This window comes from Lissotriton vulgaris, unplaced genomic scaffold, assembly GCF_964263255.1.
Source record: "Lissotriton vulgaris unplaced genomic scaffold, aLisVul1.2 SCAFFOLD_518, whole genome shotgun sequence".
NCBI lineage: Eukaryota > Metazoa > Chordata > Amphibia > Caudata > Salamandridae > Lissotriton > Lissotriton vulgaris.
Window position 1 is genome coordinate 403,066 of NW_028243238.1, and position 17,575 is coordinate 420,640.

The following is a 17,575-nucleotide window of genomic DNA, read 5'->3' on the forward strand; positions in this document are numbered from 1 at the left end:
GGTGGCTGTGGCTTCTGCCCTTCTCTGTCACCCTTCCTCATTTAGGGGTCAGGAAAATATGCTTTCCCATTGGTGAAATGGTCGCCGCACCTCCAACATCTGGGAACCTCCTGGGTGCACAAAGCAGCAATGGGAATTTTGTCGAAAGGGACACCCCATTTAGGATGTCCCCTCTGATGACATTCTTACCATCGTTACTTCTGTCTGAAACTAACCTGTCAGCCAAGGGGGTCCTGGACAGGCAAAAGTCCACAACAAATATATCCCATATGGTGTGAGAATTCTCCCAGTACTAAGAGTATTTTTCCTTTGTTTTGCCCAAAATAGATCTGTGCTTTGGGGGTTCTATCTTGGGCAAAAAACAGTGGTGATACTCCTCCCCCCCCCCACATTAACTCCCTCCATGGAACAAAACCTGCTTCCGGAAATAACTCCCAACAGCTAAGCAGCAAACTCTACATTTGGTGGTCCTGCTTCTGTGTTACCTTCACCATGCCAGCAGTATAGCAGAAGGCCTGTCAATGTATAAATGAATCCCTTTATCTATGAGTTTGCAGATTTCTATCACCGTTTCGTAGAACGATAATTGTCAAATAAAATTTTGCGAATATGGCCAATTATGAACATTTTCTTTGTATAAACTGTGAAATATTAACAAACAACAACTATTTCTTTTCTTTTTAAGGAACAGCCTCACTTATATTGTAGTGGCTGTGCCGCTAAGTGACCAGGATTCTGGAGTTACTGTTTTAACAACCGCAGCTCCTTTCTCCCACCAAATCAAGAGTTTGCCACTTGATCTCAGAAATTTTTTGCCAAAATTGTTTGTATCTCTGTAGCCGAGTAGTTTTGGTGAAAATACACAATACCGGCTGGTCAAACTTTGGTTTGCAGAATGACCGGCTGGCCTTTTTTTCATATTTCAAAGATAAAACGCAAGTGCTATGCAGCAAGGGGGCGTTCTGTAAAATGTAAATTGAACGGTCTTGTTGCACTTTAAATTTTCTCTCAGAGTGTGGGAAGTATTGTTTTTCTGACTGTGACCGCCATGCTATGCAAGGAAAACATGGCTGATATGTAAATGGGTGGCCCACCTTAAAGAGAGTGGATCCCTGAGCGCCTCATCAGAAGGCAGCCCTGCACCATAGAGGGTGATTCGGATGGCAAAGCCGATGAAACACAGAACTTCTTTGTCATCTAAAAGAAGCGGGGACACCGAGAGGCTTGCGAATGGGGTGCAGCACAGTCAAATGCTCCATTACTAGCAGCCTCCCCCCACGTCTCCATACCTAGTAACTATGGGTGTCTATATGTAGGAAACCCAGGACTTTGGAGTTCCCAGATCACACAACACACTAATGACTGTTAACCTCAGAATGCATGTCTATAGCTATCAGAGTTAATAAACTGACAGAGAGTCTCATGGGCAAGGAAGGGAATGTAATTTCTTGCAAAGTTTACTTAAAGAAACAGGCGATCTTCGCAGCAACACAATTGGACTGGCAATTATTGTTGACACCTTCATTAGATGGTTGCATTGCTCTACACTTCAACTGGATTTCCCCTCTTCTGTTGGTGCTATTCGCTGGTCTGCAATACATTGCAAGCTGCTGGTTGAATTAGAAATTCTCTTTAGACGAGATGGAAGTGGAGGGCTGATTCTTGAAAAGATGATTGCTAATTGAAAACAGAGAGCAGAAGTTTAATTCAGTTCTACCCGTGATTTTCGTGTGCACCACTCAATTGCCAAAGCACGATGACTAACAAATGTACTTCAGGGTCTCCAACCTTTTCTGTACTAAGAGCTACTTATGTTCAGTAAAATGCATTGAGAGCTACCAATATTATTAGTGTTGTATAATTTCAGTTTTGTTATATGTATACTAATTCAACCAAGCAAAAGCTTTCTAATGTAATAAGCTGGGCTGTACACAGGTGAGCTACTCAGAGGGAGCTGGAGAGCTACAGTAGCTCACGAGCTTCTGGTTGGAGACCCCACTGTCCTGCAATCTACATGTTTCAGCTTTTAACTTCTTCAATTTCCTTAGGCTATCTTGGGACAAAAACACGACCACTATGTTCTTCCCGGGAGCTTACAAGAGAAGGAATTTGAATCAATAAAAGGTACCATTGGGAGACTGAAGCTGGAGACAATCAGACAAAAGCAGGCTGTGTTGAAACTAGCCCCACAGACAGCGGCAGAAGAACCAGTGGGGCAAGTGAGGTCATTAACCAGTCTTGACTCCAGTCAGGCTAGTTTTGACTCAGATGAACAGGACGCAACACAAGTAAAGAAAACAAAAACCGCTGCAAATTATGATAAAGATTTAGCACTTCTTACCCAGTGGTACAGATTGGATGAGAACTGTGTCCCAAGTGTCTACAAACTTCAGCCTATCAGGTTAGTGGCTTTTAATTGAACATTGTCTTAAAAGAGTCTAAAGGTAATTGTGCTGGAGTTCTGCAGTATGCAAAGATGTGAGAGGTTGCATCAGAGATGTATTTATCTGTTGAGACCAAGATCACTGCTGTGGAGACCAGGCTTGAGCCCTTAACAATGAGGATTGCCACATCCATTGTTGCCCTGCATCGCAGTCTCAAAGAAGAAATACATTATATTGGTTCTGCTAGAATACACATCTTATTGGGGGCATACATTTTTCGTATATTCACTATCAGGAATGTAAATTGTGAGATAGGTAAATCTGCATTGGACGTCATGTTGGGTGCCGAGGGGTTCAGCTGTTAATAGTTGGGAGAAAAAAAAACGGTGCTTAATTTATAAAACAATGAGTGTCGGCGCCCAAATTCTGAGCACTACTATATGTCGGGGCACCTAATACTAATGCTGGGTAGCTTGGAATCCCACTCATTCCTCTTTATTCCACTACCCCTTTATTTAATTCCTTTCAGGTTCTTGCTTTATTCCTTTGTGGCGGTTTTTCCGCCTTTCTCTTTTTCCCACCATTGTGTATTTTCCCTCTGTCGCACTCCACAAATGTCTTATGAGGAAAAATAAGTGTTGGTCCCCAAAATGAGTGCTGGTGGGCCCTACCGTCCTCCGTCATCACCCATTAAGCCCTGAAAAAAGAGCAACAACATTTTTGGCCTGAGGATGGGGTATGGCAGGATGTATGACGGTACAACGCGTACCGTCACAACGCATCCCTTTAGCACGCATCCCTTACAACGCAAGTCGTTACCACGACTTGCGTTAGGCTTGCGGATTTCGAATAGTATAATTTACTATTCTAACACCAGTCTCCGTGGACCCTAGGGAAGGTGTTGGGATAGTAAATATACTATTTGTAATCCTTTAGCGCCCTCCAGCGCAAGTCGTGGTAACGACTTGCGTTGTAAGGGATGCGTGCTAAAGGTAGTGCGTTGTTATAACTTCGTGGTAAACGATGTTTACCGGTATGGCATGACCTTAACAACACATCCCATCACCTTTTTGATTGACTCTTCTAATACATGTTGTATAAAAGTGATTGAACAGTTCTGCTGTTCTATATAGGTTAGTGATTTGCTTCTCCTCACTGAAGAGAGCCTCATCCAAAATTGGGGGTACGGTATTTCTCTTCGTTTACAACAGAGCAGGGAAGGAGTAAACATAATTAGAAGCTGGTACAATGAAGAGACTATTGAGTAATACATTAAGCATGAAGTGTGATGTTAAACATTTATGGTCGTGTTTCTAGTACTAATAAGTTCTATTCTATCCTGGAGAATACTTGGCAATTAAGCAATCCTCAGTACATTTGTCAATGTTCACTGTTCATATGACTGCTTTGTAAAGAGTCACCTTTCATTGTTTAACTTTCATAGAGTGTCTTTTTATTAGGGGTGGGAACCACGGTCCACTATCGTCCCAGCCCTTTAATGCTTTCTGTGTCCCAATCCTGCTTCACCACTTTCACCACTTGTGAGAAAGTCATCCTTTTTTCCCTGATCACCTCTGTTTTGGACTGATACTGGTGGTTACTGACTCTGATGGTGCCCTAGGCCCTGCTAACCAGGAATAGGGCCAGTGTCTTGTGTAAAAGGTATATGGTAACTAGGTGTACTTACAATTGGTATGACAACCTACCTGTATGCCCCTAGTGTATGGTAAGGCATGTAGGTTTAGACGCCCAGCAGATTTAATGCACCTAAGTGTGCACTGATGTTTTTTTTTTTTTTTTTTTTGCCTGCTGTTATTTTAAAAGCCACTCCTGCTTTGCAAGCTGCTTTTAAAATAAAACTATGCCCAAATTTGACTTTGGAATTAAAGGTACGTCCAAAGTCTTAAACTGCCTTATTTTTACATATAAGACATCCCTAAGGTTTACCCTAGGTGACCCGAGGGTAGGGTGCCATGTTAAAATACGCAGGGACATTATAAAATATGTTTTATAAGCCCCCATGAGCCCATTGTAGTACATTAGCTATTTAGGTTAACATAGGAAGGCTTTATTAAACTATAATGAAGTCTAATTATTGACAGAAGTGAGCTAAAATGATACTTCAAAGCGTCTAAATAATAGAATAAATTCAACACTTGTCATAGATTTGTTATAACTATGACAGAACATAAGTTGTAGAACTTGCTTTTCTGATATGCCTGAATCCACCTCCAGAGCAGCCTCTCCTGATTGGTCTGACCTTGACAGGCTGAGCCAAACTGCTCTTATGGGGTGGGAGGTGGTCTGAAAGGAAACAAAGAGACATTTAGTGGGAGGTGATCTGAAAGCTGCCGAGCAAAAGGCAGGAAGGGGGTTGGGTAGCCAAACTGGTCTTCAAAGAAAGAAAGACACTTAGGACAGGACCCAGACCCACCCCCACTTCCTGTACCTCCAGCCAGACAGGATCCCCCATAATTGAATTAGCAGAGGGGGTGGAAGGGGAGTGTTAGGGGAAGTTAGCCACACCTGTAGGTTGGGTTAACCAGACCTTAAGCTCCAGGAGAGATTATCTCCATTTTGGATGTTATGGAACAGTGCTTTTTGGGACATGAATTTGCTGCACTCCAGAGGAAGTGGTCATCATTGAAGGTGGCACCCTGCACCCCCTTCTTGCCAGCCCCAAAGCCTGGAAAAATATGAGAGATCTGTCCAGCAGCTCAGATCCCGGCCTGGAAAAAACCAAGAAAAAGGACTGCCATGCTGAACCTCTGGCCTGCACCAAGAGGACTGCGCCCTGAAAGACTTTACCTGCTGCACACTTTGGACTCTAAAAGTTTGAGGAGTAGACTTCCTAAAAGCAATAAGTTAAAAGAGCTCCACCTGTATCATGTCCACCAAGTAGAACCCAGCTGGACAGCGTATAGTGGACTTTTAAGGATTTGGCCAGCTGCATTGTGGGTCTTGAAGTCCTAACTTCCCAAAACGCAACTCAGGGTTTCTGGAACCTTGGATTGGTGTTATGGATCCTTCAGCCCAAAATGACCTTCTGGAGGAAGATCCAGACGTTTGGACAAATTTGGAGAATTTTTGTGAAAATGCTCCATAAGATGACCGACCCGTTGTCAAGACTCAAACCACTGACATTGAACCGCGACCCGACCTGAAATTCAGGTTTGTTCTGCTGAAAGCTCCAGAGCTCCAAAACCTTCAGGATTTCACTGAGACCTCGAGCTGAAATAATGCAGGCCAAACTGACAAGGAGCCTCACATTGAGAGAAAAAATTCCCCAAAAGTACTTATTTCAGATGGTAAAACTTGACCCACTGTATACGATCCGCGTTCCCATCTCAGTCTGCCTGAACTTTGATTTTGTCCTGGTCAAGCACGACTAGATGTCCCAAGTTGGCGCTTTTGGCTTTTAGGCACTAGAAAGTATTTATTCTTCAAATATTCATATCTCCAGGTCCCCTACATTGGATTTTTGTTGTTTTGCTGTCATTTTAATCATCATGAAAATGTCCTATTTTTATAAATTGGTGTTGGATTTTTGTGTGTGTTGTCTTACTTATTTAATGTATTGGTCTTTCATTTGCTTTACACATTTGTCTCCCGAGTTAAGCTTGCCTGCTCACAGCCAACCTACCAAGGATTAAGCCAGGATTCATTTATTGAGACTTTAGTGGACATTACGTGTGATTGTGGTGTTATTACCGACTAATAAATCACCTTCCTACACCACTTTAACATGCCAATATTCCTGCCCACTCCCTTTATGCTCTCTTTGTTCCATGCCCCTAAGCTCCTTGAATGTGAAACCCAGTGGACTTCATTCAGCTACATCAGCACTGAAGCCATGTTCTTTACTAATGGCAGATCTGTATGAGTGAAAGCCTATCTGGAGCTGAGGCCTAGAATTCACAGTGGGATGTTGAGGAAGCAGGCATCTTCCTGATGGTGCATTGTGTGAGGACAAACAGGTTGACTGTTGGACTGTTATTCCTTGTGACTTCTGCACTGAATGAAGAATCAAGTCATAAAACTCTAAATCTGATTTATTTGACCTCACCAAGGAACTTCTGAAACATGGGACTGGACATTTTGGTAAAAACTGCTGTAAATCGTTCCTCTGGACTCTGTGAATGTGGTCATATGACAAAAGTGAATAATTACTTTTGGTGAAGCTGGAAAAAGAAATACATTTGACTACCTTACCTTCAAAAGCAAAATTCCCATCAGTCTCGTTCAGAATGGAGACATTACTTTAGATTTGAAACTTAATTTTCTAAAGAAATGGAGTACTGCTGCCTGAAAGTGATTTAGGAAAATTTGCATTTGGGACACCTACTGTTTTTTCTATGGATAATTATATTATTATTAGAAATATTTAAGTCTCGAAATGGACCTCTTTTTCATCTCATGTTGATATGTCTTCCAATGATCTCTGATTTTGCCACTATTCACAATTATATTTTTCCTATAACCAAGAAAGTAAGGAGGCTGCGCACTAACTATAGACATCTAGTTGTAATTTATACTATTTGGAGAGTGCATCTTGTGCATCCAAAAAGCTCATAATCGATACTGATGGGCGAGTCACGTCATGGTCAGATTGTAGGATGAGAGCACTGTGAGAGAAGCAAATAACTTGTTAAGTTATATGGGTTTGCTGCGTGGGGTTCAAAGGTGACATGGGGGTCTGTGAGATGGATTTTGCAGACATTGAGGTGGGAGATTTCAGAGGCGTGAATACATTTTCATTTTGTGTATAGATAGGAATGGGTGCATATTTATTAGGTGCTGTTTTTCCAATACTTTTTCTATTTAATTTGTGTTATTTTGATGTATACATACATTTATATATACGTATCACCATTTTATTTTTATTGTTTTATTATATAGCACTTTTTATGGAGATATATTTAGCAAGGATCCCGTCCGCAAACAGCAGGCTAAAAGCAAATGGTTGACCACCCTCCAGAAACTGCATGAGATACTGAAGGAATGTGCACCTATTGCCCTTGAAAAACAGACAGCAGATAATCTCCTTAAAACAGGTGAGCAAAATCTAAAGATCTGCTCCTTGATTATAATATGAAAAGGTATTTTAAATGTGGGGCCTGATCCATAAATGGAACACCCATAAGACATAAGAAAACATGTATGAAATGCTCGTAGCCCATGATGGCACCAGATGATGGGTAGTCTTAAAGCATAGTGGTTTAGTATTTCAACATACACTGACCTAAAACTCCCCCTTTTTCCACTGGGTACCCTTGGTGTGTATCAAATGCTGGGAGATCTGTTGTAGTCTATTGAACTGTCGAATTTATAGGGCACTTTGTGCTACTGATGAAGACTTGAAGCCCTCTGCCTAGTGTCTGGTGTCTATTTTCAGAGTGTATGGTTCATGGGGTGGTGGTTGTAGTTAGGCCTAAATAGGAGGTGCTGGCTGAGGGTTTGAGATTTGGAGATGTGCTCTTCACACAGTGCAGATATTTGGTGGTTATGCACAAGCATGATGTGTTGAAATAAATTGCATGAATAGATGCGGCCATGCATACAGGTACCTACTTTCTTTTTCAGTGGCCTCTTTTATAAAAAATATGTACATACGAAGGGCCAGAACTGTGAGGTGGTTGTCAATTATTATTATTCTAACAATTATTAAGTTCCCTTTCTCTGCTGTTTGAACTGAGAAGAGTGGTCCAGCATCATGATTGGCTCAATGTGCAATGCCCATTGCTTTAAAACTAACATGCATAGACATAGTTGGCAGGTATAATGATTTATTGACTGGTGAAATGAGAAACAGGATACATAGATTAGTTGTATGTGGTTTTATAGAAAAACAATTTCATGGAATACCATAATTGAGAAATCATTTCACTTCACCTGTTTAATGGAAATGTAAACGATGAGTGGCACTTACCATTTCATAGCAACCAACTGACAGCATGTCTTTTTTTCTAGATTGGCTTTTGCATACTTATTTTTTAATGTGTAAAAGCATTGATTGCAGGTCTTAGATTTATGTTTTTTATGTTGTCAAACAATTACTTTGGATTCTTTTAATTCGCTGATCCCTCACGAATCCCAAAACACCATACATCCTTGAACACCCAACACAAAAATCTAAACACCACCCATCCCTGCCTCCTAAAAACCCCTCAAAATGCCTAAACTCCACCCATCTCTAACCTCTAAAAATACATGCACCACCCCTAAACGTTACCCATCAATGAATCTTGAAAACCCTTGCTAACTCTAAAATCACCCATTCATACACCCTAAAATTCCTCTATGTACGTACACCCCACTCATCCCCAAACCCTTAGGACACTTCACCACCCATAAACTCCACCCATCCATGAAACCTAAAAGCCCTTTCTACCCCTAAACTCCACCCATCCCAAAACACCACTCACCACACCTAAACTTCACCGCCCCTGACCCCTAAAAAACACCCTCACCACTCATAAACACCACATATCTCTGATCGCAAACAAATGTGTTCCACCCCTAGACTCTACCCATCACTGAGCATTCAAAACCATTGCTACCTCTAAACTCACCCTTTCTATACCTTTAATATGCCTAAATCCCACCCATCCCCACACCCATTAAGACTCCACACCACCCCTAGACTCCACCAATTTCTGAACTCTAAAAGCCCTTTCCATCTCTAAATTCCACCCATACCCAAACCATAACACTCCTTGCTACCCTTGACCTCCACCCATTAATGAACCCTAAAAACCCTTTTCTATACTTAAATTTCGGTCATCCCTGAACCCTTAAAACACCTCACCACTTCTAAACTCCACCTATCACTGATTCCTATAAAAACCCTCACCACCCCTAAACATCATCATTTTCTAAACCCTAAAATCCCTTCACCATCCCAAGCTCTTTCCATCACTTAACCTTAAAAGCACTCAACAGCTCTAAACTGAAATCATGTGTGATCCCTAAAAAGCCCTTACTACAACTAAATTCCACCTATTCCTGATCCCTAATAAACACCCTCTACACCTGGACTCCAACCATCACAAACCCCTAAAACCCCTCATCACCTGTAATATTTACCCATCCATTGAACCCTAAACCCTCTCACCACATCTAAACTCCACCCAAGTTTATTGGAATGTTGGAATTTTACTGAAAATTATTTTTCATTTCAAATGTTTCCTTTAATTTTCAATGTATTTGTATTTTCTTAAAATTGTGCCTCATTGGAATTGGCGTTCTATGATTTAGTTTCATCCGATGTGGTTTCTTAGTTTTTGTATTTCCTTTAATTCACATACATCATTGTAGATTTTGAGATCTCTTAACGGCTGCATTCTGGCTTGTTTGTAGTTTGGTAATCAAGTAGAGCTTCATGGTAAATACAGTTGAAAGAGCAGAGTACCAGGTCGATGGTGGCTTGTACCCTTAGACAGAACCATAGATATGGTAAAATTAGATGTAGGTGTCCCATTCTGTGAGGGGATCAGTGTCATGTATTAACTTTGTCACAAGGGAAACATTATTGCCCACAATCACCCAAGATTCCTTACTTAGTTTGATGAGTTTTTGAATCAAACTTTAAAAACCTTGATTATTTGCTGAAATTAAACAAATCAATTTGCTTTCTGTGAAGATTTGCGTTCAGGTATCTTACAACCAGCCTTCATTCATGCCAGTTCTTACAACACAGTGCCTGAGATGATCTATAGGAGAGAAAAAGACTATGCTCTTCATGGCATCACCCACTCTTCTCCATATTGGATGCTAAAGCTCTTCAATAGGCCAAGATAGCTTACACATTGGGAAGATTTAAAAATTATGTGCATATACACAAAGAGATGTTAATGTATATTCTGAAACTGAAAGCTCTTCTAAATACTGTTTGTATGGTAAAGAAAATGGCCATACACATTGCACCAACGTAATTCCTAGTGCACTGTATAAAAGATATGATAATACAACTCACTGAAAAGCTAAGTATCATTGACTTTGGGATGTAACACAAAAATGCCAAAGAATGTCTGCCCCCTCTACTGTTTGCTCCTGTACCAACTGGTGCAATACTGTAGACCCACCACAGTAAGCTGCTTTTCCCTAAGAACGTCACCACAAAGGTCCTTTCCTTTCACTCCTGATGCTTCTTAAATTCTGCCGTTACATCAGACTGCTTGCCTCCATTAAGCGACTGTGTCGTATTGATAAGCAGAAAAAGAATTCTTAGTGGTGATCGTTTTGTTCACTATTCAATAAGTTTCAATTTATTTTTAGACCTACTTGATTTCTGGCATAAAATATATCACTCATGCATTTGTCAATAGGTGGCTAATACTTTATATTGTAGCAATCAGAAGGCAGATGTCAAGTTGCAATTATATATTGAAATGATAGTCCAATGGACAGTTAATTTATACTAAGCATATTTCTACAAAAGGCAAACAGTAAGGCATTTATAAAGTTCAGTTGCCAAATACCAAATGACGATAAAAATCATGTGACCCACAATATTACAAATGACAAAACAAATTCCAATATACTCCATTCACCAAAATGCACTGAAATCTTTATCTTCTGTACAGTCTATTCACCTATGGCACTCCTGACCTAGTGCATGTCTGTTACAGTGGGAGGTGTAAAAATAAAACGGGGAGCAAAAATGCGCCATGTCTGAATTGGACTCCAGCTATTCATAACATCCATGGGCTGAATTGCAGAACTACATTTTGCCCCCTCACCTAGGGGTGTAAATGTCATTCCTTGTCTTGACTTACTTTAAGGCTCTTGCATATCAACATACTCCTTTGGGAGATGCCAGGACCAGGATTGTGAGCTTGCTGATATCATCAGACATCTGTCACTGCACCCATGTTTCTAGTTTCCAGTGTAAAACAAAGCAACAGATTTGCACCTGTTGCTTTGTTTCTCATGGGGAGCAGGTTTAAAGTGTGAGTGCAGGATCTACATTCACTCTCCAGACTTCCTCCTGTCCCTTGGTCTCAGAAATCGAGAGCGGTTGGCCATGCACAAATGTGCAGCCACAGTTTAAAGAATTTGCACTTTTTTGTTTCCACAAGAGAATCGAAAATCTTTGGATAGACGTTTAAGGCTTTTTTTTAGATACGTTTTGGCATCCTTACATACAATCTTTCTCTGAGCTGATGATGAGTCTTGACATTCTCAGCTCATTGGATGTTGTAATATTCCATCTTAGAATGCCCGCGTGTTTTCATTTAAAGGAGTTTCGTTGATATCCAGCTCCTGGGCCCCTTGTATCTTGTATTCTGAGATCTGTAAGCTGCATTAAACTGGAGTTTATATCATCAAGAAGTTGGAGTTTTTGGACACTATACAGGTACGGTAAACTTATTTGAACAAGTTACAATGAGAGTAACAAGTTACAATGAGAGTAATTCAAATCATAGAACATTTCCGTAAAACCTTTCAGTTCTCTGGAAGAGACAGAGTTTCATCAAACTGTAGATAGGTGAAATAGAGATTGTTTAAATACATCAACACTTCTGCTACCAGACTGTGCCCCACTGCACAACCTGGCATAGTGTTATGTTATTTTATGTTAGCAATGATTTCTAGAGCGCACGTACACCTAGAGGTTTCAAGGCACTATGACTGAAGAGATGCGACCCGGATGGTGTTATGCGTAGGCCTGCATGAAAAGCCACGTTTTCAGCAGGCCCCTAAAGCACATCAGATCTGTACAGCTTCTGATTTTGGTGGGTAATACGTTCCTGAGTTTAGGAGCCAGAAAGGCAAACCTACATCCACCTTGACGTTTGAGCTTATAAAATGGTACCATCATCAGCTGAAGTTGGGCAGAGGGCAGGGGACATAAAGGGGTATATCTAGAGACTAACTTGTTAATGAATGCGGGGTTGTTGCAGTATAGTGACTTAAATATTAGGCATCCTGATTTGAACAATGATCTCTGAGCAACCAGGAGCCAATGTTACTTCTTCAGGAGGAAGGATGGAGAGTGCCATTTGTGTTGATGGAATATCAACCTTGCCACTGGTTCTGGACCAGTTGGAAGCGTTTGGATAGAAAGAGTGGAAGTCCCAGATAGAAAGCGTTAGCATAGTCTAAATGGGACAACACAAGTGCAATCACCACCTGCACCAGTGCTGAGTGAGTGATTTAGCGAGTATAAAATCCAAATAAAAGCAGCCCAGTCCACGTATTTCGCCGAAAAAATTCTGCAGGCCAAATCTAAACCCAGAGAGATCTTCCAGATCATTAAAAAGTTAACAACCCCCCCCCTGCGTTGCACGTCGAGAAATCGGTCACACAGTGCAATAATATCGCCGAGTTTTTCTTTCAGAAAGTAAACAAGATTTACTCAGCATTTCCTTCCCCAAAAATGAATTCATCAATCCAACCCAACATCTCCCCAACCCTGTCCACTCCCCCCGCTCGACACAGCCTAGCCAACTTTCCCCCACTGAATCTCCCCACCCTCGAATCACTAGCTCTCAGTTTCAAATCAGGCTCGCCGGACGACCCTGCCCCTCCTGACATCTTAATGGCAGCATTCCGGATCACCCTGCCCGTCATTAGGAGGTACTAAACGCATCCATCTCCTCCAGCACTGTGCCAACTGTCTGGAAGCAAGCCATGGTCAGGTCATTAATTAAGAAGCCCAATTTGGACCCGTCTGACTTAGCCAACTATCGCCCCATCTCTCTGCTCCCATGGGTGAGCAAGGTTCTTGAAAAATATATTAACCAACAGTTGGTGAACTTTTTGGAAGATCATCACATACTAGATCCCACTCAGACGGGCTTCAGACCAAAACACGGGACTGAGACCGCCCTTCTCATGGTTACCGAGGAAACTAGAAAAATCCTGGATCAAGGAGGATCAGTGGCAGTGATCCTCCTTGATCTAAGCGCGGCATTTGACACGGTCAGCCATGACACCTTACTGAACCGCCTATCCTGTGCGGGGATTAAGGATAAAGCCTGGGCATGGTTCAAATCTTTTTTGGAGAACAGATCCTTCAGGGTCTTTGATGGCGAATCCGTATCCTCCAGCAGACCCCTAAAGTGCGGTGTTCCTCAGGGCTCCTCTCTAAGCCCCGCACTTTTCAATCTGTATATGAGACCGCTGGCCGATGTCGTCCGCCCATTTGGAGTTAAGATCATCTCCTATGCGGACGACACGCAGCTAGTGGTCTCACTGGCGCAGGAGGCAAACCGAACTGCGCCAGGCGGGCTTAGAGAATGCCTGGAGGAAGTGAGGAACTGGATGTCGTCATCATCCCTGAAGTTGAGCGGGGACAAAACAGAGCTGATGCTCCTAGGCCCATCAGATCTGGCCTTTCCTCCCTCTCTGTGGCCCCCCTGTCTAGGCCCTCCCCCAACCCCCAAAAATAACATCAAAAGCCTCGGAGTGTGGCTGGACAGTTGGCTATCTTTCAATGTCCAAGCCACAAAACTTTCAGCCACCTGTTTTGGCATCATGAGGGTGCTAAATAAAATATTTCCCCTCCTTCCCATGGAAGCCAAACAGGTAGCCATTCAAGGTCTTATTCATTCACGCCTTGATTTTAATAATGCACTCTACCTCGGCGCCCCAGAATACACCCTACGCAGGCTGCAGATTGTACAGAACTGCGCAGCGCGCCTACTGCTTAAAATCCCCCGCAAACACTCAGTGAGGGCCGGACTGATTAGCCTTCACTGGCTTCCGATCCGGCAGAGAGTGCTGTTCAAGGCACTATGCATAGCCCATCAAGCCTTCTGGGACATAGGACCCAGCATCACACTCAACCTGGTTACACATTACACCCCAAACCGAAGTCTTCGTTCCAGCCAGACCTTCTTGGCAGTGGTGCCAAGAATAAAAAGATCCAGATCTGGCGAAGGACGTTCGCATACAACGCGTCCAAGACCTGGAACACTCTGCCACTCCACCTCAGAGCTAACCCTAACCTCACTGAGTTCCGCAAGCAACTAAAGACCTTTTTGTTTGCATCCTCCTACTAATCTGCCTGCCTTCCCTTCTTTGCTCATCAGTAGGCTCTGGTTATCCTAGCGCTTGGACGCCTCCGGTAAACAATTCGCGCTCTACAAATCTGCAAGTTTACAAGTTTACATACGGCAAATCTTTCTTATCCTGTGAAGTTGAAAGGAACAGGAGGAAACCACTGTCCCAACCTGTGTTTTCAGGGATAAGTCACTGTCGATGGTTACCCCCAGACTACGTACGTGGGGGGCTGGTTGCGGTGGATTACCTAATTCAGGCGGCCAATAATGAGGGCCCCAGAACCTGCTGCTGTTCCCAGTCAGCAACAGTTCAGTCTTGTCTGGGTTTCAGATGATTCGGATCCATCCACTGACGGATAAACCGCATTGCCTCTTGAAATTGTGAGACTGAACTTGGGGTGCCATCAATCGTAAACAGGAGCTGCAGGTCATCCGCATAGTTGAAGGTGACTGTGTTCATTTCTTTCAATGCCAGGATCAAGGGAAATAGATAAATATCAAATAGATGAGGTGAGAGAGAGGATCCCTGCGGGACCCCACAAGAAATGGAGGACTTGGCAGCCATAAATAGTGACGATATCTAGGACCTTGTTATGAGTTTGGCGGTCCATGGACCGCCGTCCCGGTGGTGAGCAGTCCACCAAATTACGGGTTGGGCAGATTAGCTGTGCGAAGACTGCGGCTGGACCGCTGGCACTGCCAGCACACTGCCAACTGCCGGCATCGCGGTCGGGAGAAGGCAGTCTCCACAGAGGGATAACACCGCCGTCTGTATTATGAGTTGACTTTCTGATGAGCCAACAACTGCGGTTGTTCCGCTGCCTAAAATTGGGCAGGAATGAATGATTCAGGGTGCATACTACCCCCTTTCCAGTTCTTCCAGCAGATTTCGGCCTGGATACCTTTCTCCAGGTCCCCCCTACACAGGACCATTTTCACCCTGAAAAATACAACCCTGACTTTGGCGAAAGACAGGTAAGTGCTTTGTTACCATGTACCCATTACTGGGAATTCCCACATAATGGTCGTACTCCGGCAATGGGTAGGCAGTAATTTTCCACAAATAGTATGCATAAGTGTGCATTCAACACATATGCAGTCAGAATTTACACACAGGCATGATATATATGGAAATACATTGCCCACTGCCGCAAGACTGCCACACTGCTGGCCCCTCTGGAAACTCGTAACACGGCAGTCGAAAGGTCACATGTGCAGCGGTCTCCTAGCGGTCACGGATACAGTCCTTCGGTGGTCGGACTGCGGAACTCTAAAGAAGGCCCCAGTGTGTCTCTCTCACTCTCTTATCCAGTCACTGATTTCTTAGGTCATCTTCTGACTAATATATTGTCTGTTGGTTTATTGGATCCAGATTGGAATAATAGTGTATTCTGACATATCATTTCTATTACTTTTCTTCTTCTTTTTAATTAGCCCCTTGACTGTGAAAGACTGATGTTCACTTCCTCCTCATTATTTAAAAAGAAAACGTGTTAGTCTAAACTTAGCGAGAAGGGCCACTTTCATGACTGTGAATGACATCTGGTCAGCCACCTCGAAAGCCAACAGGGTATCTATCCCTATAGCTGTCATGTTCCTCCACAGACTGGCCCCCCAAATCTCCTCTGGGACCCGATGTATTCTAAAGGTTAACTCACAGGCTGCAAACCATCGATCAAAATCATCTCCCCCTCAAAGCAGGGCTCCTGGTCTTTAGGTATGTGGATTCCTTGATCTCTGTAGACACTGGGTATTGCTGCAGCCATTTTTGCTGGACTCTGACAGCTGTTTGGCCTTCAAGTACAGCTCATTTATACTCTGTTCATGAGCCAACAACATTTTTCTCTCCTCCAGCAGCTTTTTCTGCTTCAGACTTACTCTCCTGCTCTAAGGCTTTCTCTGCCTCAGCTCTTCTCTCTTCTGCAGTCAATCTGGCTAGCTAAAGCTTCAGGTCCCTCACAGTCTTTCAGCAGGGCACCCACAAACTCACTCAACCTCTCTGGGCCCTACTCTCTCTTCTGGACCCATTGCTAAGTCATTTCCATCCTCCTCCTCATTATCCTCCTCAGGGCAAATTCCCCCTTGATCCTCTGTAGAAGTATTCACCAGGTTACTACCTCAAACTCATTCAGAGCATCCTGCAAGTCCTGCTTAGTGGATCCCCTTTTTATGGTTAGCCCTCTCTCCTTGCAGAACTGCGTTCTCATATTGTGGTATGATAGGCAGCTGGGATCCCTTTCCATTCTGGCAAGGTATCACAGGTACAACAACATAACAGTCCCAAGTGTCTAATGGCGAGACAGTAATTAAATTTAGAAAAATGACCAATTTGAGAAAGGAGAATTAAAAAATGCTCTAATTGGTATAAAATTATTCATCTGAGATTTTAGTGTAACACAGAATCATTGTATGGCACTTCACAAACACAAGTCCTAATCTCACTGCTTATTACCAATGTCGGAAATTGGGTTGCTGGTTGAGGGGCGTAAAACCCTACTCAAGCAGTAAATACAATTTCTTTTAGGGTGAAACAGAAGCAAACCCCAAATTAACCTGTGCTTAGCCCTCTGGTAGCTTGCCACAGAGCAGTCAGGCTTAACTTGAAGGCAATGTGCAAAGTATTTATGCAACAATTCAAACAGTAATCAAATGAAGACACAACACAACAAAAATCCCACACCAATTTAGAAAAATAGAGTACAATTTTTAACATTTATAAAATTACTTGAGACAAAAATGACTGCAGGCCAAATAGTAGAACCGGAGATATGCAATTACAAAGAAGTAAGTGAAAACAGTGCATAGAATCACAAAGTGCCAACTGTGGTTATCTGGTCCCGCTGAACCGGGACAAAGTCCCAAGTTCAGGCCGACCACAATGGAGAGTGGGCCAGGTACAGGGACCATGTTAGGGCTGCTGAAAAAACTAAATTAAATCCGAGTTTGCAGAGCGTTGCATGGTCCTGCACAGAGGATGCATCATGCAGGGGCGGTTCTGAAGAGCTGTGGGGCTGCGGTGCTAGGTCCTGCTTCGGAATGCATTATGTAGTGTCTGTTCTGATGATCTGCAGGGAGATGATGCAAGGTCTTATGTCTAGATGCGTTGCACAACAGAGTTTCCGAGGAGCTGTGGGGCTGCGATGTGAGGTTCTGTGTTGAGATGAGTCATGCAGCAGTGGTTCC

At 43.0% G+C, this 17,575-nt stretch overlaps 1 protein-coding gene across 1 annotated transcript in view; it reads left to right on the top strand.

Annotated features, from left to right (window-relative positions):
* LOC147668654 (uncharacterized) overlaps positions 1–17,575 on the top strand; it is a 574,419-nt gene that overhangs the window by 119,939 nt on the left and 436,905 nt on the right. Inside the window, exons 8-9 of the mRNA XM_086948545.1 lie at positions 2,049–2,401; positions 7,284–7,438. Coding sequence (XP_086804671.1) covers positions 2,049–2,401; positions 7,284–7,438 — 508 coding nt within the window. The remainder of the gene's footprint in view (positions 1–2,048; positions 2,402–7,283; positions 7,439–17,575) is intronic.